At 35.4% G+C, this 26,241-nt stretch overlaps 4 protein-coding genes across 7 annotated transcripts; 2 read left to right on the top strand and 2 right to left on the bottom strand.

Annotated features, from left to right (window-relative positions):
• Positions 1-685: 685 nt before the first annotated feature.
• LOC124407798 (U-scoloptoxin(05)-Sm1a) lies at positions 686-6,616 on the top strand. 2 transcript variants are annotated; one of them, XM_046884342.1, is made up of 4 exons: positions 686-941; positions 3,498-3,653; positions 4,224-4,370; positions 4,853-6,616. In XM_046884342.1, exons 1-4 carry the CDS (start codon positions 875-877, stop codon positions 5,065-5,067), a joined length of 585 nt encoding a protein of 194 aa, XP_046740298.1. In that variant the 5' UTR covers positions 686-874; the 3' UTR covers positions 5,068-6,616. The 2 variants fall into 2 exon arrangements, with proteins under 2 accessions (XP_046740298.1, XP_046740289.1); XM_046884333.1 differs by lacking the exon at positions 4,224-4,370.
• On the bottom strand, positions 6,163-18,214 carry LOC124407754 (coronin-2B-like). Of its 3 annotated transcripts, none has more exons than XM_046884240.1 (10): positions 18,066-18,214; positions 11,656-11,853; positions 10,741-10,857; positions 10,327-10,641; positions 10,022-10,246; positions 9,659-9,868; positions 9,445-9,562; positions 8,998-9,224; positions 8,346-8,417; positions 6,163-7,935 (listed from the first exon to the last, which is right to left on the bottom strand). In XM_046884240.1, exons 1-10 carry the CDS (start codon positions 18,183-18,185, stop codon positions 7,741-7,743), a joined length of 1,797 nt encoding a protein of 598 aa, XP_046740196.1. In that variant the 5' UTR covers positions 18,186-18,214; the 3' UTR covers positions 6,163-7,740. The 3 variants fall into 3 exon arrangements, with proteins under 3 accessions (XP_046740196.1, XP_046740215.1, XP_046740206.1); XM_046884259.1 differs by lacking the exon at positions 18,066-18,214 and adding an exon at positions 12,808-13,018; XM_046884250.1 differs by lacking the exon at positions 8,346-8,417 and having other exon boundaries at positions 18,066-18,200.
• A 769-nt stretch (positions 18,215-18,983) lies between these two features.
• On the top strand, positions 18,984-20,884 carry LOC124406832 (NEDD8-activating enzyme E1 catalytic subunit). The gene is made up of 4 exons (XM_046882464.1): positions 18,984-19,342; positions 19,450-19,810; positions 19,979-20,308; positions 20,400-20,884. Exons 1-4 carry the CDS (start codon positions 19,095-19,097, stop codon positions 20,787-20,789), a joined length of 1,329 nt encoding a protein of 442 aa, XP_046738420.1. The 5' UTR covers positions 18,984-19,094; the 3' UTR covers positions 20,790-20,884.
• A 910-nt stretch (positions 20,885-21,794) lies between these two features.
• Positions 21,795-25,964, bottom strand: LOC124416572 (proliferation-associated protein 2G4). Its single transcript, XM_046897770.1, has 7 exons — positions 25,840-25,964; positions 24,771-25,005; positions 24,513-24,675; positions 24,238-24,417; positions 23,765-24,013; positions 23,457-23,603; positions 21,795-23,310 (listed from the first exon to the last, which is right to left on the bottom strand). Exons 1-7 carry the CDS (start codon positions 25,922-25,924, stop codon positions 23,206-23,208), a joined length of 1,164 nt encoding a protein of 387 aa, XP_046753726.1. The 5' UTR covers positions 25,925-25,964; the 3' UTR covers positions 21,795-23,205.
• Between the last annotated feature and the right edge of the window lie 277 nt (positions 25,965-26,241).

Raw genomic sequence — 26,241 nt, forward strand, 5'->3', positions numbered from 1 at the left:
TTTATTATCGTATGTGCATGGTGTACACACAAAAGTACTCATGTCGCATACAGAAAATTCAAAATTATATATAATATATCATCAATCTATTTTTGTTCAATCTCTCTTTCCCAACCCTGCACCTCGGCAGTTAAAACGAAACAAAATCACAATCTCACAATAAAGGGTTCTAGAGAAGCGAACGATCTCGAAAAATCATGACGCTGAAGTAGTTAGTAAAGTTTTACTGTAATGATTTACATTTCGAAAAAATCGTTATTTCACAATTGAATATATGCCTGAAATGCGGTAAATCATAATAAGACACAACGTACTCATATTCTGAAGACTTGACTATTTCAAAGTCAATATAAACTTGCAAAATAGTAATTTTTCCCCAAAGTTTCGTTACATTAACGTAACCAACTTCAGCCTCATAAAAAATTGGAGAATTTTCTCGCATCCGTATGCGAGAGTAAAAATTCCGGAAATATTCTTCGAGGATAATTTCACAAACTCCAGGATCGCCGAACGAACGCGGATTCTAATTGAACCGATATAAGGCAATCTCGCCCGGGAATTTATTGCAGGAATTCAAATATCCGAGGCGCTTGCATTCCCGCCAAAGCCCGCGGATTGGCTCGACCGTTGGACGTCATCCTCCCCCCTTTGATTCCAACATTGGCGCCTATCGTCAAAACACCAACGGTACATCGGCGCTTGGCTCGACAAGCCACAGGGGCATTCGACTCTCCGTTTTCACCTGAACGAAACGGCAGGTGAAGGTGGATGTCGTAGCGGCGGTGTGTAGTATCGTTGTGTCTTCATAGAGACGATCCGGTAATTTCCTCGCGAAAGGACGGAAGCAGTTTAAATTTGAAAAAGAAGACAAAAGATGGGCAGTTCGAACAAAGACAGATGCTTGGTAATAGCCGCACTCTTTGTGGCGTACCTTGAATTAGGTGAGTTAAACTCCTTGTATTTCACCTACACATGTAACAAATGCTGGCGTGTCTGAATCACTCAACTTGTATGAACATAACTACAGCAGAGTACGTATTTCAACTGGGCGGGGCTTCGTTACAACTTTTATATACTGACAATACGACGCACCAAGTTATTATTTTTATTCATAACTTAATTCTTGTCGATTATACAAGTTAATTCGTAAACTTGCGTAATATTTCAAGGTGTATCTAGTCAATGAAACATCGCTGCAAATTTACACGCCTAAGGAATGTGCAGAGTGGTTTATAGTCCCGAAAACTATCAGTCGTATCGCAAACTTTGCAAAAAAGTTTGGTAATCTTATTTGCGACATATCGATATCCATATAATAATATTCGTGCAGGCATGGGTTTTAGTCGAATTAATCAATTCGGGAATCGTGTTGAAAATTGTTAACCAGATTAAGAATTGAGAAGATATTCCGCTTGTTCATAACAGACATTTAATTATTCACGACGCTTACTTTTAGGGCGATTCTTCGTGTGCCATCAGTTTTTCTAACTGTGAATCTGTGTCAATTATTATTTTTTTTTATTCTCACCAAGCAACGGATGCCTTGGACTTTGTTATCTTTGCAAAACACACATGTGATCGTTATAAGAATGTACATATCACTGCTAAAAGCCAGCATTTTATCAAGTAAATAGATAAGCTGACTGTAGAAGTAATGAACGTCAGGTTTCATGAATAATTGTGAACAAAGTATTCATCCAGCTCGTATTTACAAGAATTCACGTGGTTGGAGTTAGTAACATCATCGCAACGAAACATTGGGAAAATAATCCTAATTTTCTCAATATTACAATGATTTTTAACGAAGTAGGATTTCGAAATATGAGTGTGCTTGTTTTATTAGAGTTTGCTGATTTTCAGACAATTCAAAAATCGCGAAGTAACGGTTTTTTCTCAGCATCAATCGTTACGATAACGTTACTAACTTCAATACGATAACAATTCTTCTTCCGGAATACCTAATAACTTTCTACAATAAATAATCGAGCATGTCGAGTCTCGTACTCACAATCAGGCTAGGAAATATTATATTTCCCCCTCGTGATGTGACGAGGTGGTGTGATTCAACGAATTACACCAATGATAATCCATCGTCCGCTTAAATTAAGATAACTACATCTTCCGTACGCTTCACTTTATGTCAGAGTTCAGTATCATCGTACATATTCTGACAATGAATTTCATATTCAAAACTGAAAACTCGACTGCGCTTCCGTTGTGTCGCATATGTTTGAGTAGCTGTGGTATAAGTGTCGAAAAACTTTCTTCAAATTTCCATGTTCTAATCGTAGTGAAGAAATGATGAGAATGAAGTCAGTAACGTTACAGTAACAATGCATGTTTAGGAAAAATCGTTACTTCGCACATTTAAGATTGTTATGAACAGATTGTTTGAATTTTATTATTAGTAAACCATGATAAATAAAACATATTTATACATGTATTTTGGAAAGTCAACTGTTTGAAAGTCATTTAACGTTACTAACTTCAGTCTCGTAAAAAATGTGCGTACATCGCACCCGTGGAGTAGAGATTTAACTTACTAAAAGAGTATTCTGCACTCGGGAAATATCTTTTCAATATCATATCTTTAACTTTGCAATGATGTCGACGCAGTTTTGATCACTTTGGAGATATTTCACTGCATGGTCAGCAATTATCGCCACATCATTTAATTCATGACTTGTATACTGGAAAATATTTGCTGACATGTATGTACACGTGTACATGGTATATAAACGTACAGACCATTTACTTTGCGCTATAAGCCCTCGTCCCAGTTGGGGATGAGCTGATCGTTTTTGCGGTAATTACATTCCAGTTGGAGCGCAAGAGGGTTAATTGGTTTTGAATGCCGAATACCGATGGGACCGGGGATTTAACGAACCCAGCTATACAAGGCCATGCAGCGAATATGGGCGTTTATAATTTAATATCCGTATTCCACGTTTTGCTCCGCGAGTCAATCTCGATTGCAATTATTGGTCTATTCTTATACCTACATGCAAGAAATCCAATTCGCGGATAGCTAAGGAAATTTAAAAGTCGAACGTTACACTTTTCTATTTTCTAATAGAAGTTTCAAGAGTATGCCAAAGAAATTAACAACGTGCTAATTATCAAACGCACCCACGACACAACGAATTTAGTCTCTGTTAATACAGACAGCGCGGTCAGTATTGAACGAACAGACAAAAGGGTCTTATAGTTTGAAAAATGTCCGTAGACAAAATTAAATCCGATTATCATCAAATTTTGGCCGTATGTAATTTGTTCATCCTCCGAATTCCCAATTTAAATGTTAATCGAATTAGCGATTAAGTTATGCATACATTTTCCCATTAAGACGAGGATATCAGACGAGTAAATCACTCACAGCTCGTTGGACGTGATTATTAAACGATAAGCCCGTGGATACTCTAAATCGCAATTTGAGTTCATTATGCTTTCGCCATTTATTATAATACTTATGTTTAATTTTATGTGACATTATTCAGCGAACGCAATTGAATGCTATCAATGCCTGGCTACGGATTCGAATCATCCCTTTCAGTGCAACGAGTTTCTGTCGAGCGACATCGACATTCAACCACAGCCATGCGATAATGTTTACGGTGCTCAATACTGCATCAAGCACATCGGACGATTCGAGGGTAAATCAAAAAATGATCCTCGCATTACACCAAAAGAATCGCAACTAATCCTCCTGATTAACATTGTTTTATGACAGTCAATGAACCGAACTAACACTAATTAATACTGCTTATAGCACTAATAATAAGGTAATGGTAGAAGGGTAACGTAACTGGTACTGCCATGTATACATGATTACACTTACCGCTGATGAACCACATGGAAACTGCGAATGGCCCAGGAGTAAGATCTTCAACGCTCTTCAAATTGTATTGTTATGAATGTCTGTCATTTTAAAAATGCAACTAACAATGTATACTGTTTATATTCAACACTGTGTACGGCCATCGTTAACATCAGCAACTAACATGATCGTAGCACTGGTAGTTTATACAGCTGTATATATTGTAATGTAATTAAACCCGAACAACTTACGAATAACTTCCCTCCTCGGAGACGTAGAAGCGACTGACGGCAAATTATCGAGTATCTGTTTATGTTTACAAATTCACCTCTATTCTTCAAATTGATCATACGGACCTACCTATACCTCTTCACTAACGAAAATTAAATTTTTGGTGACGATCAAGCCTTGGGTCTAGACTGCTATCAGTGCGCATCAGCTTCGGAATGGGAATGCATGGAGGGTGACTTGGTCAGAGAAGCTTTGCAGTTGAAAAATTGCAGTCACGTTTTCGAGGCCCGCTACTGCGTCAAGACCGTCGGACGATACGGAGGTCCTTCGAAAATAGTCTCTTTCCTTTCTACGTTTTTTTTTCTTTTTTTTTTATTTATTTTATTCGTTTCGTCTCGCGTTATCAGGCCGAACGCGGGGCTCAATCAGAGAACACGATTAACCTGTCCTAAAGACTTCTGAATGAATTGCGATTAAATCACAGGGAATACCTTCAATGTCGATGTAGAAAAAGTGGCCTTATAACGAGAGAGGATTTTGTTTATTTGAAATTCCCCGTCCAAACCTTTCCTTGCTTGTGCTTTTTTCTGATTTATCATCGTGACGAATCATGTCATAACGTTATAGGGATGACTGTTTCATTTTACAAAGTATTTGATGCATGTGAGCTTGTCCTTTCGGCATGGGTTGAAAATATATTTATACGCAAAACTGGAATGTTAGAAAAGATGTGTGAAAATTTTTTACTGTCTGAAATTCGAAATTTAAAGTGATGAAACTAATTAAATAATGATCTTTTGACAGGTGGAATTGGGACGAAAAGATATTGTTCGTCACTGGACCTGGGCAACTACTGCAATTACGTACGACAGCCTGGCGACAAGCTCGAATATCGTACTTGCGTTTACACTTGTAGCGGTGACGGATGTAATCCCGCATCCCCCACCGCATTGCCGAGCATGATTTCTCTCGTATTTCCTAGTCTGATAATCGGCTACGTGATGATATGCAAGAGATAATAATTCCGTTGTAAATATAAGGCTACAAAAGTCCGGTAGAACAAAATCGAGAATAAATACAGAGTAAAATATTTTCTAACGAAAAATATTAATTATCAATCGTATAAGTACAATTTTCGAAAATTTCGAGGCACAAAAGATTAAAATTGAAATACACGTAGATTTTGATGATTGGTAGTTAAACGCATTATATGACGATTTGAATCTCAGGAGGAAAAGATATTTTATACACATCAAACGTATAAGTTGATAATAATATTATATACCTTAAGAATGATTAATTAATATAACTCGATGAGATGTATATTAGGTGTACAATACACTGATGTACTGGAATTTGAATCGCTAGTAGATTTTAAATTATACTTAATATTTTTTTATACACACTTCTGCGATCAGCAATGTAGTGTAATAATTTTATCGATAACGATAATTTATTACTGACTATTTTGTTTCACTCATTTCTACACATATATACAAAGAAGTAAAAAAATTGTTACTACTCATATGAACGCAAGCTGTACTCTTTTCTAACGACAAACGTTATGTTGATATATTTTATATTCGAATTTTATTTAGTAAGTACATAATAATAATAATAATAATCTCTCGTCTAAGACGATATATTATATAGGGTTTAGAAAATAGTTACATTAGATGTATGAGTCGCTAGATTTCGCAAATCACAACGTTTTTTAAAAACGGAAATAACTGATTTATAATCCGTCCACTATTTATAATCATTTAATTCATACCTGATTTGATATTATTAATGAAATATCATATGCGTGCCGATACGCACGAATTCAACCAAGAAATGTTACACATATAAGTTGTATTGAAAATACGCATGGAACTGCGTAAAAATCCAGAGATGTATTTTCTGTTTTCTTTATTGAATTACAGGCTAAATTAGAAAAAATTCTCTGCTTACATTGCTTATAATAAGTACAAATATTGAACATTTATATAATATACACTATAGTATAGTTACGTACATAATTGCCAAAATTCATTTTCCGTACATACGAGTACATAGTACATAGTATTGTACAATATAATGTCTAATGTTTGTGCATGTTTTTCCTACTTTTCTACGCAAAATACTTATACATACTATCTTTGGCATATGTAAGGCAATCTTGTTAAGCAAAAACAGTAAATCATACTTCGCAAAGTATTGTTTTATCAAACATATTATTTTTTTTCTTCCGAAGACTGTCCTTGTTTGAAAAAATAGCTGCGTTCTAGTTACAATTTCGTCAAACTGTTTCTCCACTTAACAGTTTCCCATTTCTTTTTTTCTTACTTCCTTACCTTACAAAACTCCAAATTTTACATCCTTCACTCAACTTTGCCGAACGATTATTTTGACAAGCATACAAGACATACGCCGAGATAATACATTCGCGGTACAAATTAAACACGATCATTGAATGACTAAAATTAATCTTAAAGCTATAGCTAATCATTTAGTAATACAACGCACATCTAACATCAAATAAAGTACAGGTTCAGATAGCTTTATATTTATTTAAAAAAAAAATTACTAATGTTAATAACAAACGTTTTGTCTGTATTCAGAAAAAAATTAAAAATTTGTCAGTACTGTCAATGGTGTATCTGTATTTTCAAACTTATACTCTGATGATGATAATAGGCACTTATGATTGTAATTTTGATCGCAAAAATGTACTGTACTCTTGCGAAATGTATTTATTATTGTAATGAAACATAAACTAATTAAACATCAGTTTGAGAATTTTATATTTTTGGCTGTACGTAACTTGGAAAAAAAACCTTTTCTTGTACGCGTAATATTCTGACACACATTTTTATTAAAAGTTCAGAAAAAACCGTGAGAAAAATTCGACGAAAATCATTGAAGGCAAAGTTTGAACCTAGTTTTGGCAAAGGCACGATATAAATAGTTTATACGGAATTTACATAAATAGCAAAAGCTGTAGAGTATTTGACTAATAGCGCTAGGAAGATTTCACATATAATTGATCATTCCTATTTTCAAAAATTTGTACCAATTGATTAAAATATTTCATTTTCAAAGATATATGTACGTACTGTATGTATTTTAGTAATTATGATATATAATTACAAATTCGTCACTAATTTGCTCTATTTAATAGGCATATTTTCATTAACAGTTTCATATTGATTGCTGGTTTAACGTGTAATATTGCAATGGTCAATACACGTTCATACGTCAAATTTCACGACAAATATCATCCAACTGTAATACTGAATAGCTTACATAGGCATATGTATTTAGATATGATTCAAAATGCATTAATCATTTTCACACATTCGTTTATTCCAAGCTCGAACGGCAGGGAAATGATCGAATTCGTCTATGAAAAGGCAATTTTTATGGAGACTGTAGGATTAAATAGCACGCGTTTTCAGAAACGAAGAGAATGTTTAGTATTCCAAGTATCACACAACTCAACGCCAATGTTTGGTAGCGAATTTAAATAAAGAAAAAAAATATATAGCAATTAATCGTGTGGAATTAAAGGGGAATCACAAGTTTTACCTAACACAAACTTATGGTCAATATTCAATCGAAATGGCCACGTATACGACACCTTTTAGCGACAAGCTTTAATTAGGAACAGAAATACTTTGCTACTCAACCACTGTTATTGAGAATCTTGTTTAATGATTTTGTAGTTTGAGTACTTGTTCTTCGAGCTCCTTGATCCTCAGCTGACTGTTGGCCAACTGTCGTCTGACTAATCTCAGTTCATCAGTTTGTCTAGCAAATGCAACTCTCAACTCGGATTCGTTGATTGCAGGTTCCGTACTGCCGATTGTTTTGTTGTCGTTCAATGAAGAAGCCATAATATTGTTCTATAATTACACAAATCCCATTATTAGCATGTATTCCAGTGTGACTTGTTGTTAGAAGCTCAAGTGCCATTGGAATTCTTTCTCTCGAATTATATTTTCGCCCCTGATCACAAACAGTGTAACATGTACGGACAACAATGTATAAACAGTAAACATTGCAGTGATAAAATTTCTTAAGTGATTAAAGAATACGCAGATGACAAGCATTACACCAATATACTATCTGTTAGTTAAAAAGCCACAGGTAAAAGATTATTATTTAACTGCTGCCAAAAATGGAGACGTCATACTGGCCAATAGTTGCAATTAATAATGACATACAAAAGTACCCTCACCAGAAAATGAACGAATTAGCCAAAACAATTTGTAAATAAAACATTGGACCAAAAAATAAAGACACGTGAACGTACCTTTCGGTAATAATTAGTTACACTTCCAAACTTGTTCACGAGCTCATGGAATTCAGTACTACATCTCGTTGGCTTGGTGTGGACCATGCAAAGTGTTAGTGTGTTAGGTATACCGTTGATAGTATTTTCTTATTCTACTACCATACTCTCGGCAAAAAATGAGGATCTTACATTCAGCTTTCGAAATACTTTTGAAAGAAAACGTAAACTCAGCTTGCTTTGAGAAAAACATAAAGAATGAGAAAATGAATCATCTAATATTAATTTATTACTATTCCAAGGGTCAGAAGATGATTGACTAAAATATTGTCAGAATAGCAAAAAGCGTTTCAATTATCAAAATGATGAATACCTGTGTTACATTTGAAATAGTGGAATTACTGTGCTAGGTAACTTTACCTTATGCACATCAACAACAGAACATTCTAGGCACTCGAGATAAATTAAACAAATTACTTGACGAGACTGCATTCTCTACCGTTACATTATAATATTGTAATTCTGCTATTATCATTCTGGTTATAGTTTGTCCCAACTTAATTCTTATAATATAAATACGTATTTAACAAATAAATTACAACAAAAACAAAACTAGTGACAGTAACACACAACTGAATATGTAACGACCGACTACGATTGCATTTCCACTCACCTGCACTGTAACATTGCCGAATTTTTGTTGCAGCTGATGAATTTTTGTACTTTGATTGCTAGAAGTCTTTTGACTCTTTTCCGACATATCATGCAGCTCGACAGGTCTGTAATCCGGGACTGTCTCAGTAGACAGAAAGGCAAATTTTTTTTTAGTGTTCAAGTCAGTTGCCGCAGGCCCTTGATTAGGTTTATATGCCCGAGGTTTGTGGGTCGTGATGCTACCGCCTATGAAAAATTAAATCAACATATAGATGGCACAGTTTAAGCATAATTATGTCAACAGTTAGTTCACAACTGTGTTCTTGATTTTATTTCGTAAAAGTACGAAGAGACTTGTAAGATGACTCACAACAGGTGCATAGACTTGAAAAAGATCAGAGCCCATCTTATTACATAAATATTGTGTCATACATCTGATCACACTGTACGAGAGCGAATACTTTACCTGTTTTTAGAGAAATCAGATTTGGAGCGCTGTTCATTCCGCTAATCCAATCTTTAGCTGACAAAGCTGGCGAAGTACTAATAGTGTCAGGGTACAGGTCTTCTTGGAACTGATCGCTCTGTAGATCAATGTAGTGAGAATGTTATAATAGTTGATTATGACATTCAGCATGAATTTACAGCAGTCATATAATGAAAAACAATGCTAATCTTACCTTTCGGGGAACTATCATAGATATAGGTTCGCACATCCCTCGTGTCGCGTGTAGTTTATAAAATCTGAAAACCTCACACATGGAAGTGGTTACACCCCTCTTTGGCATCAGCCCCAGGCCCCTTTGAGGATTGCCAGATATAAACTGGCTCAGAAAATGTAGCCAAGGTGCCTCGTTTACGACCTCATAATATCTGATGTTTCCATCGCCCTGCAAGATTCATATTATTGTAATGTTCATATAATATATACGTTGAACAATAACTCGATTACTGTTAAGCGTAAATCGAAGCCATGAGAAAATAATGTTTGTCAATTTCTTAGCGCATTTGTCAAGGCCTGACACAACAAATATGGTAATCACCTTTCCAGCTAGGTACACCATGTTTGTGTCATGGTCGTAAAAGGGAAATACTACGCCGCTCGAAGAATCGATAGACTCGCAAGCCAACGGACTCGACAAATCGTGTTGACTCCAAATAGCATATTGCCTGTCGGAGTGTCTGCTGAATCCAGTGGTCAGAAGGCGTCCGGAATTACCGAGGAACACGACTTTGCTTGCTTTTGTTCCAGCGTGGCATACACCTTCCTAAAATAAATGCACGAGTCGATAATCTGCATTCTGAAAGCCGTCGTTAAATTGAAACTAAAGAGATATATTTTACATACCGAAACTACTATCCCAGACCTTGGTTCAAAGACTCTCAATTTTTTGTCTTTACAAGTCGTTGCCAATAGACTGCCATCCCTGTTCAACGACATGCTGTAAATCACGTCAGGATGTCTGTCTATGATATTAACAGCTTCGCCACTGTTAATGTCCCATACTATTATAAGATGGTCAAATCCAGTGCTGAATAACACATTTTCAGCCACTGGGTGCCACTCGATATATGCCACGCGACGCTTGTGCCCTTGCAGCTCGACCAGCCAGTCCGTCAGATTTCTGCCGAGGCCTCCGTCTGGTATGTGCCACAATTTGATCTGGGAAGCATTTCAAACGAATAGGTCAGGGACACAGGTTGATCAAAGCGGAAGATTCTTGGAAGAGATGTTGCATCAATTCCAAGCTAAAGTACTCACTGTGCAATCGTCGGAGCATGACGCGATCACGTTGTCGTTGAACGGATTCCATTTGATGTCTAGTACTGGACCAGAATGACCGGTAACTCTGCTTGCGTTAAAATCTAGTCGACCAGTCTGTAAAGTATTCAATTTGCATTATATTCGAAATGTGATTTGCAGAGGATTGAGTCTTTTACTAGTTCAGACTAATTCACATCGTTTTGACTGTGTCTATTGTTTAAGGAACAATACCAGCTATCCATTTTTGGAGATTCATTCACATTGAACACAGATCCACACAAAAAAGTTGTCTTTGGCATAACAATTGAAAAATAAAAAATAGATAACGAATGATACAGTCTTGCTCCGAAACAAAATGAGTCGAAAGGTATGATTTCTTTGTACAGATGCAGTCAAAGCTTCTGAAATTCCAGTACAATGACGGTATTGGGAAGAATAAACAACGGAAAAAAAACGAAATGAAAGTATAATGAAAAGAATAAAGCTATATTTAGTGATATGGTTATTAAAAAAAAAGTTCGTAGACAATTTATACCACGCAAGTGTTAATTAGCATTAAATATTGTGTAAAAGCCTTTAGTGAAAGTAGAATTCTTTCGCATATTTCGCGAAGCGAGTAAAATAATAGGTTCATGCTTCAGGAAGAGATATTGTACTTTTTAAAAAGTTATAGTACAGCCTAATTTCATACAACTTTCAAAAGTTGGAGCATATCGGTGCTGTTTCAACGGTTTTTTTTTCTTTTAAGAATACTTCTTAAATTATTATTTTTGTTGAAAAAAATATCTCAAGAGTATATTCGAAAATTTTGTAAGTTTGCATATTTTGAGATGAGATCAGAAAGTATATCGCTATAATATTCTCTAGGTGATTTCAATCTTCATACCGAATATCAAAATTTATTTATCTTACATTCTCCAGAGGCAAAACAAGAAAAGCCCCGCCGCCAGCAACTTCTGTAACGATAGCGAGAAACTTCGGATTCACTGCGCAAAACTGCGAATCGTGGGCGTTTTTAGTAATCTTGACATTGTCGTAACATTTTTCCCTTTTAGCCGGCACTCCGTAAACGTGCCGAAATTTACTACTCCGCACTCCTCGAAACCAGGCCTGTAAAACAGATAGAAAATATATAACATATTCAAAATAAGCTATAGACAACAAAGTGATCATGGGTACATATTGGATAGTTTAAAGTACTTTAAAGAGCATTTTTCCTCATTGCAATGCGTTGAACTCTGCGTCAAATTGATTGGCCAATCGAACAAGCAATAATTCGTGCATTCTAACAGATTACGAGTCGTATCTGCACACTCTACGGATAGATGTGATATAAATTCTTGGTGAATACTGTGAAGTTGGATTGAAATTTAGGTACATACATAAATATATATAATTAAATAAATTTCTACACGCGTGCTCAGAGTGCAGAAAAATTATGTGAATTTGGAATGATGAAAATAAATAAATAAATAAATAAATAATATATCGTAACCAATTATGCAGCGACTTGAGCCTACGATGAAAAAAAAGTAACTGTACTTTCTACACGGGATTCAACCGCACATAAAATATCAACGAGACTATTTACTACCTAATTAATTTTCTCTCTGAAACGATCCACTGCCAATTAGATACTGTTATTCATCAATATTCAGATATTGCGGTACTCATAATTTACGTAATTTTTCCGCAAAATAATCGATTTCTTTACTCGTTTATTATACACTTTTCCATATAGATATACATGACATACACCTACATATAACGGCAGGAGATCGTTACATTACGTCATCGTCTAACAATAAAATTTACTCTCACACGCTACGTGTGTGGAATAGTGAATATATGAGATTATAAAAACTTCCAGAAAACTAAAGTATAAGAACTGAAGAATTATTTAAAAGTGTCTCTTTGTTCATCATCAATTGAACAACTAATAATCGACAAGGATCAATTGATAATTAGAAAAATGACTATATCTTACATATAAAAATATTAGTGTATATAGTACTATAAAAAAATAAATACTAAAATATCGATTGCACTGCAACTATTTCTCACCTGTTTGTCTTTGGTCATGTTTGGCAAATAGTCTGCAACACTTTAGTCGAGTGTGGCAATAGCGAACATTCGTGATAATTTATTCATTTGTACACAGAAGAACAGGATGTGGGAGTAGAAGATAGGCGACGAACGATGATTCCATGCAACATCAACTCAATGCGCTTTTTAATTCTCTCGAATTTCGTTTTTTTTTTCACTCGATTTTTTACTGCATGAAACAGAAAAAGAAAAACAAACTACTAAAGAACTACAAACACATAAAATCATATAAAGGTACTGCTAAATATCAAATGTTTATCATTATATTATGCTTTCAATAATACACATAACTATTATACTCAATACATATATATATATATATATATATATATATATATAATATAATATACAGCTAAAGAAAAATTCTACAGAAATAAATTACCACAATTATCGTTTGTCTGGTAATGATTTTCACTCAACAACTTTACGATTGTTACATTAACTTTCGATTATTATAAGGAACAATTGGCAGAATAAATGTAAAAGCGAAACAATTAAATTAGGCTGGACCGCATCGAGGAAGTCATTAATTTATATAAGTTTAAAACTAACGATGAACCAATTTTCGAATTAAAAGTAATAAAAATATAAAACGGTTCGCGCCGCACATGTAATTCATCTAATAGAGCTGATTTCCCATCTAAATCGGCTAAACAGTTTCACAAATTTGAATCTGTGCACCGCGGGAAAATTCTGGAATAATTTATGAAGCCATGAAGCAATGGTAAGATGCGAACTAGCCAATTTCATTTTATACTTTTGTACGTGAACTTTACGAGCTTGAAGTTAAGTAGTAACGTTATCGTAGCGAAATATTGGGGAAAAATGAATATTTTATTATTTTCACAATGACTTTGAAGGAACGAAGATTTCGAAAAATGAGTATATTTGCCTTTATTACGGTTTAATGAATTTCAAACAATTCAAAAATCACGAAAGAACAATTTTCCCTCGGCACGAATATTTGTGATAATGTTACTATCTTCAAAATGGTGAAAATTTACGTTTCCAAAATTAATGATACAAAACTGATCGTTTGTACACCAATAAGACACTTCATCACTTTTTCCAATCGTGCAAGTAAAAATCACTTTGTAATATTTTTTTCATCATATTCGTCATTGCCATAAATAATGATTCTCCGCTTAGTTCAGCGCACGATAATTGTAGTCACATATACTAAGGTAAGATAAAAAAAAAAAAAAACTGATTATAATCATCAATTTAAGGTACACGCACTTTGGACGTCAAAAGAACAGAAAAAAACCTAACTAAAATTAAAAACAACGGTTTGTACGTGACGCGTATACGTTATACAGGGTACATAAATAAAAGAAATTAGATAAGCAGAGAAATTCTTTAAATTGCCTCTTATCATAGCGATAGCAAGGTACTGCAGATAAGGCTGTAAAAATCTGCAGCAGTTTGGTTAAAGTCGACTGTCACTTCCCAAAACCCCAACCACACAGACTGATTTAAGGCATACCTCAATGGTGTTGCACCAATTCGATATGGGGATATGTAATATATATATATATATATATATTACATACTACTTCCTGTACGAAAATCTGAGACAAACCGCAACAATATTTTCCCTGAAACAGTTTCGAGCAGCTGTTTCTTCGATCACGCAATTCGACAATCCGCGTTCAACTTTTAGAACAGTAAATTAATTAGTCATATCCTCGGCGAGAGATTTGCCTGAAAGTTTCATTCGCGCTCTCTGTTTGTAATACTTTCTTTCTCGTTATACTATAACTCTGCGGTACGAGCAGAATAAAAAAGTGCATGTATATAATAACAGTGAATTGTTACAAACCAGGATAAAACGCAATATATTCGTTTACCGAATAATTTGATTGTTAACGAATTGCTCAATCTGTTTATTTATTTACTTGTTGTTTATATTCGCAAGTTTATCGCCGTTAAAGTGTGAAAAAAAAATCGGCCGCTCACTTAACGATCGAAAAGATTCGCTCGCGTCGAGTGCTAGACCCTCACTGAATTTAGCCGAACGTTGATATTACATTACGAAAGAAGTCGACCACCTATACTGTACTATTACACCTGTAGCCCCAGCTAGGTGAGTCGCGATAGTGGGGAGAAAAGCGATTCATTTCCCATAAGGTGAAAACTCAATTTAATTTACTCTTTCTTTCGTTCGGAGTGGCCTTTGCCATGAAAATTGTTTCATGGTTTATTTTACAACAATCTTACATGCAGCATTGAATTTTTATACCATTGATTGTTGCATTATGATTAATCTTCGGTTCATTATTTTCAAGTTTTTTTCAAGTCTAAGGCGTATCCTCTTCGTAAACATCGGGGGAAATATTGATGAAAAAAACTTGCAGAAGAAAAAAAAGAAGACAATGATAGTAAAAATATAGACTGACATTTAAAACGATAAGAATAACTTAGGTATACATTGGAACATCGATTGGATCACTGATTAATTTAGTGGTAAAAATAGTGGAATACAGGACCTCATCTGGATTAGAATTAGGGAAAGGCATTGTTAGGCGGAATTAAATATCGCCACAGTCACGCATACCTAAAAAATCGGTGAAACGTTGTAACGCGTACGGAATAAAAGAACTGTGTCATTCCAAAACTTTGTTACAATGAAATATAATATCCGTAATTTCAGAGGTACAAAATCACTCGTATGAATAAAAAATTTGCCACTGAAAACTCGTACGTTTTCCTTATTTTTTTTCGTCAGAAAGAAATCTGATTACGAGTAATATATTTTCAGATGAATATCCGACTGATCTGAGTTGCGAATACAGAATAATATAGATTGTTTTAAGGAGACCGAAGCGATCGAAGAGGTGTTCAAAATGTGAGAAGGTGTGGTGCTGATTTCATTGGAAATGCATCGTTCTTGCATTTAAAATCAAAGTGTAGCAGGAGGAGGAGATCGTGGCTGAGATCTGAGATCGTGCCAAATCTCGGGACCCCAAAACCCCGAAAGTTAAAGTCAACCGCAAATAGAGAAGCGCATAGTACCGAGGCATCTTCTGCGGTGATTCTATCCTGCGTAAAGTTTAACGATTCGAAAATTTATTGTACCGATCGTGACGCGAATGAATCTATTGTAACGAAGATGAATGGAATGAGATTGGGATTGGGAGAAAATAGCTGCAACTATTACGCTGGCTGTTATTGGAAAAGATATTTTCTACAAAATTCTAAGACTAAATATAGTTGGAGTGAAAATATTCATCTGAAAAATTGAATATCTCAGATTTTTTCACGAACGGAATTACAATTATCTCAATCGCAATTAACAAAGTTTTCGAGTTATACAAATTAGAAATAGATAACCGACGAAAAGCAGGACTGTCTTATAGTACGTTTAATACCTATGCACTTAGCACAAATTTGTACGCCACAATTTTTGTAGTTGTGATGCATAGTTATGAATATACAATGGCTTCAAATTCAGTTTGCAAAAAGATGAAGGGACCTTCTTTTTAACGCCTACAAATTACGGATCTAAGCATTGGTAAAAAAAATAAGCCGAAATTAGAAATGACAAGCTAGCCACATGATTAGAGTTTTGAAAAATTACGATTTTACATAACATTCTTTTCACTGCTAGATGAAGGACGTGACTTTGAATACCAAACTGCTGGATTTAACGTTTGCAAATTATTAATTATTAATTATCTCATACAAGGTACTGCAAAATGGCAAAGATACATTCGTACAAAATACACAGTTTTTTTTACTACATGAAATATAGGAGATTACATATACATATACAATCTTCTCATAGTTAAGTACTCGAGAAAAATACTTGTATGAGAACAGAAGGTAGAATACAATGAATGAGACGTACGTCTTATAACAATAACTCAACAGCATCATCTTGCAAAGAGTCGATAAAATTGCGTAGGCACAGTATGGATTAACGTGTAATGTAAAGCTAGCTATATTTATTATGTATACGATCCATACACACGTTACGTCATACTCAGAATGGGAAACTTGCGCGCAAGTCACCGTAATTCGAACATTCGTTGTATTCACCTCACAATTATACCTTTGCTCGTGCAGAGGAGCTCTCACGTTTTATATTGAACGAAACAACGGCGATGTTATAACTATGATGATAGTAGAATACGATAACACAGGGAAGCAGGGCTATACAAAGACGAATACACAACAACTACTAATTGAATATTCAGTGATAACAGACAACGCGGCGCGGCTCTGAAATACGTTATCATTCTTCCACTTGATAATCGTTTCCAAATTAACCGTATTTTTCTAAATTACACAGGAACTTTCCACGGATTTAATCTAGAGCGATTGATTGCTGATGAACGCGGCTTCCTTCTCAGGGGGAATAATGATGTTACAAAAATTGTAAGTCGCTTTTGCTTCGACACGTGAAACCACAGACTGCGGTACAGACGATCATCGAGTCTCCTGTATAATACGGAAATGATTCGCGATCATATCCGGCGAAACGTGACGAAGAGATAAGAGGTCGTCGACCTTTGTAACTTGCTGCTTCGCCTATCCTGGTAAAAGCCCGGCTAGCTAGGGGAAAGTTTGATCAGCAAAAAAATGCGTTTGCACTTTTGACTCGTAATGGATTTCTTAGTCGTCGTTGGGTTGGATTAAATCATCAATTTTTTCGTCGTCCAAGTGGCCGTATAAAATTGTAGCAAAGCCGTCGACGTTTGTCCGCATTCCTTGTGAAACTTAACGCCGATAGGCTATGAATGGAACCTTGTTGGTTTTTGTTTTCTTTCAAAACAGAGTTTGAGGAAAATATTGACGTCGCCACTGACCAATAAATCTTGATATAAATTTGTCTACAGATCACATGCTTTTGTTTAAAATATGTAACTAGTGTAAACAGTTGATGACCAATTTAAACACCGCAAACGCAACGGAGAGGTAATTAGGTGCTAAAAATTGTTTACGCTTCTTAACTGAAAAATTACTTTTGAAGAGATTATAGAATGAAATATAATATAATCTAATAAAATACACATGCTTAAGCGAAAAACGCGGGAGCAAAACAGAGGTAGGTATGTATATACATATAGTGGAATAAAGAATCGATCGGAAAGCAGGGTGAAAAAATTAATCTATAGTCAGGTAATTTGATTCACGGCAGTAAATTGCGACAGCAACAACTTAAATGCAAAAAAAAAAAAATGTGTATACTGTAGGGAAAATATTATTCTCACTCGTTCGCTAGGCTTATAACAGGCCCGAACGTCGATCACGTTAGTGTTGGAAGGGTTGCGAGAATCTTCCTTTCCTTCGTGTTCTATCATATCGCTTAGCTTCTCCTTAAACCGAAGCATGTCTCGTATATTTTTGTAAATATTTTTTCGATGAACGAACGATCTTCCTATAAGAGAGGAAAGCCGGGTTTAATAAACATCGTGGAGCCATTGAATTATATTGTGTATATACTGGGTTTGACGTGAGCTTCGTGACGTTAAATAATAAAGGAGAGAATAAATTGTCCGTGTTGACACGCCGGTGACTCCAATTTAAGTAATTAGAGGTCTCGCTCGCCGGTTAGACAATAAGTGAAATAAAAGTATCGTGACACTGTTGTGTAAAACCTAACAGTAAAGATGAAACAACCATGCTTTGTTATCGATTTTTTATGTCTTCGCAAGTGGACAAGCGTCACTTCACACTTGACACTTTACGCAATACGGGACGGTTGACATTTGCCGATAATGATACAAGAAATGAAGAAATTGACACAAACCGTTGCTGATTCAACGTTAAATATTTTCATCGATGTGTATAAATTTCCTATTTCAACATTCACAAAATATAATATTACTAATTTGCACTTTAACACGCGGGAGATGAGATAACTGCTGCTGTTTAATCACGCTTGCTCGTATAACCGGGGAAAAGAACTCGTACATAGATCTGCGAGTCGACTGTTAGTCAGAGATCGGAGCTACAACATTTATTTCATCCCTCGGTCATAGACTCTGCGGATTTAATAGATCGCGATGAGCATAACGAGTTTTTGTGCCGTTGCTTCAGCCAACGCACCGTGCCGGCGGTGCCGGCAGAGAGTGACTTTAGCCAGTTGTCAAAGCTTAAATTACTCCAATCATTTCAAATCTCGAAAACACGCAAGTAACTCAAATGGACAGAACGTCTTCGACGAGATATATTTGTTGAAAAGTACTAGCAGCTGTCTTTAATTATATTAAATTATTGTAGTATTCTTTAGTGTAAAAATGGGCTCAGATTACGCGCACAGAAAATGGTGTCACCTGCGAAAAGTTTTGGAAAGGTCCGGGCCGTTTTGTAGGCCCGACTTTGAACCGTCGCCAAACACTTTACAGTTTCTAAGCGAAAATTGCAAGTTATTAGTAATCGGGGCAGGAGGATTAGGCTGCGAACTTCTCAAGGATTTGGCGCTGATGGGATTCGGACAGATTCATCTAATCGATATGGATACTATTGAACTTTCTAACCTCAATAGGTAGACACCGCTCATAACCTATGAATATGTTATTTTTCATAAATCTGAAGTATCAAGATGTTATCCTTGCTTCGTTTATAATAGATTTCTTTTATTTATCACAACAGGCAGTTTTTGTTCCGTCATAACGATATCGGTGCCTCAAAGGCTGAGGTTGCAGCAAAATTTATAAACACACGAATACCCGGATGCAATGTCACACCTCACTTTTGTAAAATACAGGACAAAGACGAGGCGTTCTATCGACAATTTCACATCGTAATCTCAGGCCTAGACTCTATTGTTGCCAGACGATGGATTAACGGCATGTTGATATCTCTCTTAAATTATGAAAATGGAGAACTGGATCAGTCTAGTGTCATACCAATGATAGACGGAGGTACGGAAGGATTTAAAGGAAATGCCAGGGTGATTTTGCCTGGCCTGACTGCCTGTATCGAATGTACATTAGATCTTTATCCTCCACAGGTAAAGTTTTCAAAAACACAGATCGTCTCTTAAATATTATACGGCACCATTACATTTTATCCTATACTTCATTAAGACAATAGAAAATTTCTTTTTCAATATTCAAGAAACTTGGAAATTAGATTCCTTAAGATATGAAATCTCAAATGAGAATATGTTGTTCAACAGGTTACATATCCACTTTGCACCATAGCAAACACCCCACGTTTACCCGAACACTGCATCGAGTACGTAAAAGTAATACAATGGGCGAAAGAAAATCCATTTGATTGCCCCATCGATGGGGATGATCCACAGCATATAAATTGGATTTATGAAAAATCAAACGAAAGGGCTGTTCAGTTCAGCATTCAAGGCCTGACGTATAGACTAGTTCAGGGTGTTGTTAAAAATATTATACCCGCCGTTGCGTCTACCAATGCAGTTATTGCTGCATCGTGTAGTACAGAAGTATTCAAACTAGCAACCAGTTGTTGTTCATCACTGAACAATTACATGGTAATTATAGAACAAATTCTTACTTGTGTCATTCACCTCTGAATACTCCATTATGTAACAAGACTTGTATATTTGTGCTCAACTTTTTTAGGTATTGAATGATTTGGATGGGATTTACACTTACACATATGAAGCTGAGAAGAAAGATGATTGTCTAGCTTGCAGCCAGATCCCAAGAGAAATACAAATCAGCAATTCGGCACTCAAGCTGAAAGATTTGTTAGCAATTTTATGTGAGAGGATTGATCTGCAGATGAAGAATCCTGGTATAACTGCAAATGTCGATGGGAAAAACAAAACTCTTTACATGCAAACAGTAGCTAGCATCGAGGAGAAAACCCGAGAAAATTTGAACAGATCCCTTATTGAACTAGGTTTGAAGAATGGATCTGAAATAATGGTGGCTGACAGTACGACGCCAAATACAGTTGTAATGAAACTAAAATTTCCAACCAGTACTACAGATGTAGAAATGTTATAACTCTCATCGGACATTTTTTTACACATGATAATCATGTGATAGAGAAAATATTGTCTATATATTGAATCCTAAGATATTTATATATAAATTGATTAAAAACCTTAAGTTTTTGTAAAAAATAAACAAGAAATCACCGTTTCACTTACATTGCAAAGTAATTTTTGTTTACACTTACCAGATACCAGATATATGTATGTATTTTTTGCCTAAATTTATAAAATACTTTTGTGACATCCATTTTCGATAGATGTTTGAAAAATTAAAGAAACAGAAAAGAAAGTAATACTAAATACAAATGCTGTTCTAAATTGTTGTATTTTTATCCTCACCCCGGTTTAGAGATGGTAGATTTGTCGCAAACTTATCACCAACAAGTAATACAGAATAAAAATGATTGTTAATAAAAGTTAATAATAGGTGTAAATCGCTTGATTTATGATTCATTCGCTTTAATATTATTACTGTCAACAGCATGTTCGGTGTTTACGCTTCAAAATTTTTTAATATTTCTACACGAAAATGAAATAAGACCGTATACAATAATTGCTTGGTCAGGTAAAATATGTATCTAGCAAAACCTACATACTTTCATTCATTTGGGTCAATATCCACTTGTCATATTATTTTATTTTATTCCGCTTATCACCAGATTTGTTTGTAACTTTTTTCCTATTGTAGAATTTTTCGTATTTTTTTTTTCATTTGCTTTCCATTCGGGCAAACCACACCGTCCTTCCTGCACTCAACATTTTCCTCTCCTCTTAGTAAAACTTTGACATTTCCCATCTCATTTAGTTCACCCACTAAATTACTATTAAAAAAAAAAAAAAAAAAAAAATATAGAAATAATCAAATTTATTCGATAGTTTATTGATGGCGACTAATGATAGCTATCGATAAATTACTGACGAAAATTTCCGATTCACTGGGCAATTCATACTGGCAACATTCTATAGCGTCGGAGTACAAGAGATTCGGTTTTGACAGAGTAGGATGTTTTTTGAGTTCTATGGAACACTAGTAGTAGTGAAATTTATTTGCGAGTCAAATTATCGAATAGTTAAACGTGTGGCCTGTAATTGTTCGTAACAAATTTTTTAAATTCTTCTTGAAAAGCTAAACCAAAAGGGTTTTCAAATGACAGGTATTGCAGATTTCAGCACCCTTTCAAACGTAAATGTGACATAGATGCATAGTTATCAATACAGAATGGATTCAAGTTCAATTTGTAATCAGATAAAATGACCTTTTTTTTAACGTCTACAAATTACGGCTCCGAAGATGGTAAAAAAATAATTCAAAATTAGAAATGACGAGCTAGCCACATGATTAGTTCCGAAAATCTTCAAGCTGAGGAAGGACCGTGCATATCAGCTCAGGACAATTTGGTTTCACAAGTACACTCGTTAATATCCGACAATATGCATAACTCGAGTAGAAAAAATATCTATAACATAGATACATTATCTATCATCCTTATATAAAACTATTAGTTATTACGTAATATTAATATTTCATAAATTTCATATTTTTCTTGGTAATTCGGATGCCCCTCCAAGCATTTTTGTTTACAGCGATAAGAAATTTTCTTTTTCCCATCTGTTTTTCGGAGGAACTGTTTCTCAAATTGTAAAAGAGAGTAGAATAAAAATAAAACTTGCTTTCTGTCTGAAATTTTAGGAATAATTGATTTTGCATGACTATGTTTTCACTGCTAGATGAAGGACGTGACTTTGAATACCAAACTGCTGGATTTAACGTTTTGAAATGATTAATTATTAATTATCCCATACAAACGGCAAAAATACATTCGTACAAGATATAACGGGTGTTTTACTATACGAAATAAAGTATAGGAGATTACATATAGCGTGACTAAATTTTGGTAAAAATTGAATGTATTGAAACGAAGCTAAATGCGGTTGGCTAATTTTTAGCGGAATGTCCAACTTCAAGCATGTGAGAACGATACGATGTTCCGACAAAATGTTATCAAGCTGAAGGTAAAATCATAGGTAGGCATTGATAAACAGGAATAAATGCATGGGTGAAATGATATGCGGTAAAGTAACACACGACACTTACACGCTTGTAGTGGAAATGCAAAATTAATAATAGATGAGTACCTCAATGATCTGTCAATTCATTTTTGATGATACGCAATATCTTGTAGCCAAAGAACAATAATAGCTTGGCATTTTGTAACGGATGAAAAGGTATAACGAATTTCTGGTATGTACGTCGGCAGTGTTCACATCCTATTATTAAAGGTGTTCCTAACAATTCGCTTTTTACATTTAGAATATGATTACTAGAAAGTGTCCAGTTTTACTTTTAGCAGTATTTGATTGTTTAACTAAAATATGGGAGGAGGGTGCACGATTTCAGTAAGTCATGGATGTGAATAAAATTGACGTTAGGCCTTGGCATCCACTTCCATAGCCACTTCACCAACGGCTTTTTCGGCCTTCTTTTTCTTCTTCTTTGCAGACTTGGGATTCGCCGAAGAGTTCAAAAGAGACTGAAATTAACCAAGTACAGAATAAAATTACTACTTCAACTCTCAAAATAGTGAATTTTTCTGTTTTCATTATTTTCAAGACAAAAAACGAGTGTCACAAGACTATAAGACTAGATTATAATTAATCCAATTTCTATGAAGTTTACCTTAAGCTCAGGGTCTTCAACGACACATTCGGAATGGAAAATCTCAAGATCACAAGGAATTCCCGTTATTTTGTGAGGTCCGTTCGGCATTAACAGCACTGTAAACTTGAATTGTGCTACATGCTCGGTTGGTTTTTCATACAAAACCTGAAACATATGGAAAAAATTCAAGGCTTTCTTCCAAGGAAGGTCAATTGTTCTGTCAATCAGAGGATAACTGGAATAAACTGAAGACATTCTTCAGCTGATTCGTTAGGGCGAATTTCGAAGGTACTGGGCAAAAAATTTCAATGCCAGAAGAATCGTACCTGGAATGGTTCAATCAACCTGTGATTGACACATTCGACCACAGCCATCTTGGCTTTCTTCTCATCTTCAAAAGTGCGCAGATTAAATGGCATGAGTCCGTGCTTGTGCGACAGCTCCGAATAAAACATACGAGAGGCTTTCAATTTCAGCTGATAAGTTTCTTCCGTCTTTTTGTATATGGTCACTCTAGTATCTTGTTCCCGTCCGACTCCATCGCCTGTGCTTACCAATACATCCATCGCGTACACCTAAAGTCGATGTGTAATATTGATTACTTAGCAACATGAAGTAAGTAATACAATTCGTTTGTTAAAATTAGTCTACCTCAAATTCAATGGAATATTTTTATAAAAATTAAAACGGCTTGTTACAGGAGCAGACGATGAAAATATTTAAAATCGCTTATTGACACGCAGTCAGTGCGATGTAAGTAGATTATATTGTTTTTTTTTTTTTTTTTTTTTTTTTATACCTCGTGTGTATCGAGAGTAAATTTTTCGTGTTCTTTCTTCTGAGCGTCGTTTGGATTCTGAATAATCGTCTTCTCTCCGTCAATTTTAAATTGTTTTAGTTGATGGCTAAGCATCCCTTCAATAGGCTTGCACTTGTACGCCCCACAAATTTTTTCCACCGTTCCTGTGATCGTGTAGGTCTGGTTGCACGAGCAGAAGAAAAGAAATTTTGTAAATTACTCATGGTTCGAAAATCGGATTAAATTTTTGCAAATTACTGGAAAAAACCGCCTACCTCAGTGCCTGGTTTGAGAAGTCGTAACGCAGCTTGCGAAGCATAGTGCGCAGCTAGCACTACGTCAGCCTTTCTACCAGTTACTTTATTTTCTGCCGAGGAACCAATTACAACAGTGTGTGCAACTACGGCTATGAAGCCATCTATGTGTGCACCAAGGTCTCTAAAATAAAAATATACGGAATACAGACAAGTGAAGATGTCTGTTCATTGGAACAGTGCCGAACGTCTGGATATTGCTTTTCAACTGAGACTCACACTTTAACCATGTCGTCTGCTTTCAGAGTCAGATCAGGCTCACTCGGTACAGGTGAGAAATGGCAAATGCAATTGTTCACAGAAACGCACGTGGGAAAAGCTATACCCTTCTTCAATTCCTTTTCTTTTTTAAAAGTTTTTCCAGTCTCTTCCGTCAATAGCTTATCTCCGTACTCGCATATCTCTCTAACAGATGCTCCAACCACACATTTTTCCAAGACCTGCTTCAGGACTCCTGTAGGAGGGACAATTTGAAACAAATTATATGGCGATATATCATCCATTTTTAAATTTTATCATGCAATTAGCCGTCTCAAATTGACAAACGGATATATTCTATGTGTAAATGAACTTCATGCTACCGTTCGAATAGGAATTTATTGGGACCACTTATACAGTGAATATGTTTAGTATTATCAAATTTTAATTGATGTAGTCAACACGAATAGACCAAACTTTTTCTATTTCACTGTAAGTTAGATAAAAATCTCTCGATTCCAAACAAATTATCCAAGCCGTATATATAAGTAGAAATGTGATTTAGATAAAGATTAGTAAACTACACTTTTGGTAAAATTATAAAGTTTGATCGATGCAGCTTATGTCCAGGCAACTTGTACACGCGGTAAACAACGTATTTACTTTATAAGTATATTGAAATAGATTTCTTTGCAATAAACGTAAGTAAAACTCTATTTTAGTACTGATAAAAGAGTAAAATTAGACTGTTGTCATAATGAACTGAAGCCAGGCTTGGTGCATGATTTAGTTTGGATACATCAAGCAAAGATGTGAAATTATCGTCCGGTTCACGTATTAATCGAATCGTCGATTGGGAGAGTGAAAAAATAGCTGTAACGTGTGTAAGTATTAAACCATTAATTGCGGAAAGACGTAATAAAGTTCATTAGGCACGACGCCAACCCACATGGCCAGGAGGCCCGGCATTGGCGCGCCACATTCCATATGGCCATTGGTAATTTTGTTCGAAACTCGAAAGATTCTCGTTGTTATTGTGGATATTTTATGTTCATTAAAATCCTCATTGTATTCTGCTGTATTTTCTTACGGTTTACTATATCGCCGGCCATCTTATACTTGGTGACAACCAAGTCCTCGGCGATTGTCTTCTCAGCTTCCTCTTTGTCCGCCATGTTTTCTGCACACTGACCGGTCACGTGACACAATTGCTCTTGCTTTTCATCGAAGAATAGATGGCGCTCTGGACGAAAGACGCTCCCGGCGGAACCGGAAAAGCGGCAGCGAAAAACTCCTGATGCGGGAACAGTCGTCACAGTTTAAAATTGCTTCAGTCTAATTCCACGCAGCTATAGAAAATAATGAATGATTCTTTAATCAACGATTTAATAAAGCAACTGCAATGTATATTCTTTAGGCGGTCTTCTTCAATAGATCTTAAGTTTCGAAATTTCAATTACCTATGTAATGTTCATTCAATCGTCTTACTGCG

Source organism: Diprion similis, chromosome 1 (assembly GCF_021155765.1).
Source record: "Diprion similis isolate iyDipSimi1 chromosome 1, iyDipSimi1.1, whole genome shotgun sequence".
NCBI classification, from domain to species: Eukaryota; Metazoa; Arthropoda; class Insecta; order Hymenoptera; family Diprionidae; genus Diprion; species Diprion similis.

Bases quoted from the DNA above. Each gene is read 5' to 3' on its own strand.
- LOC124407798 (XM_046884342.1), top strand. From the start codon at position 875: ATGGGCAGTTCGAACAAAGACAGATGCTTGGTAATAGCCGCACTCTTT. The intron at 942-3,497 runs GTGAGTTAAACT...GACATTATTCAG, and splicing joins TGTGGCGTACCTTGAATTAG to CGAACGCAATTGAATGCTAT. The intron at 4,371-4,852 runs GTCCTTCGAAAA...ATCTTTTGACAG, and splicing joins GACCGTCGGACGATACGGAG to GTGGAATTGGGACGAAAAGA.
- LOC124407754 (XM_046884240.1), bottom strand. From the start codon at position 18,185: ATGCTTCGGTTTAAGGAGAAGCTAAGCGATATGATAGAACACGAAGGA. The intron at 10,642-10,740 runs GTGAGTACTTTA...AATGCTTCCCAG, and splicing joins CATGCTCCGACGATTGCACA to ATCAAATTGTGGCACATACC. The intron at 7,936-8,345 runs GTACGTTCACGT...GTGTAATTATAG, and splicing joins TAACTAATTATTACCGAAAG to AACAATATTATGGCTTCTTC.
- LOC124406832 (XM_046882464.1), top strand. From the start codon at position 19,095: ATGGGCTCAGATTACGCGCACAGAAAATGGTGTCACCTGCGAAAAGTT. The intron at 19,343-19,449 runs GTAGACACCGCT...TTATCACAACAG, and splicing joins GAACTTTCTAACCTCAATAG to GCAGTTTTTGTTCCGTCATA. The intron at 19,811-19,978 runs GTAAAGTTTTCA...GTTGTTCAACAG, and splicing joins TAGATCTTTATCCTCCACAG to GTTACATATCCACTTTGCAC.
- LOC124416572 (XM_046897770.1), bottom strand. From the start codon at position 25,924: ATGGCGGACAAAGAGGAAGCTGAGAAGACAATCGCCGAGGACTTGGTT. The intron at 24,676-24,770 runs GTGAGTCTCAGT...TTTTTATTTTAG, and splicing joins GCAGACGACATGGTTAAAGT to AGACCTTGGTGCACACATAG. The intron at 23,604-23,764 runs GTACGATTCTTC...CATATGTTTCAG, and splicing joins GGTTGATTGAACCATTCCAG to GTTTTGTATGAAAAACCAAC.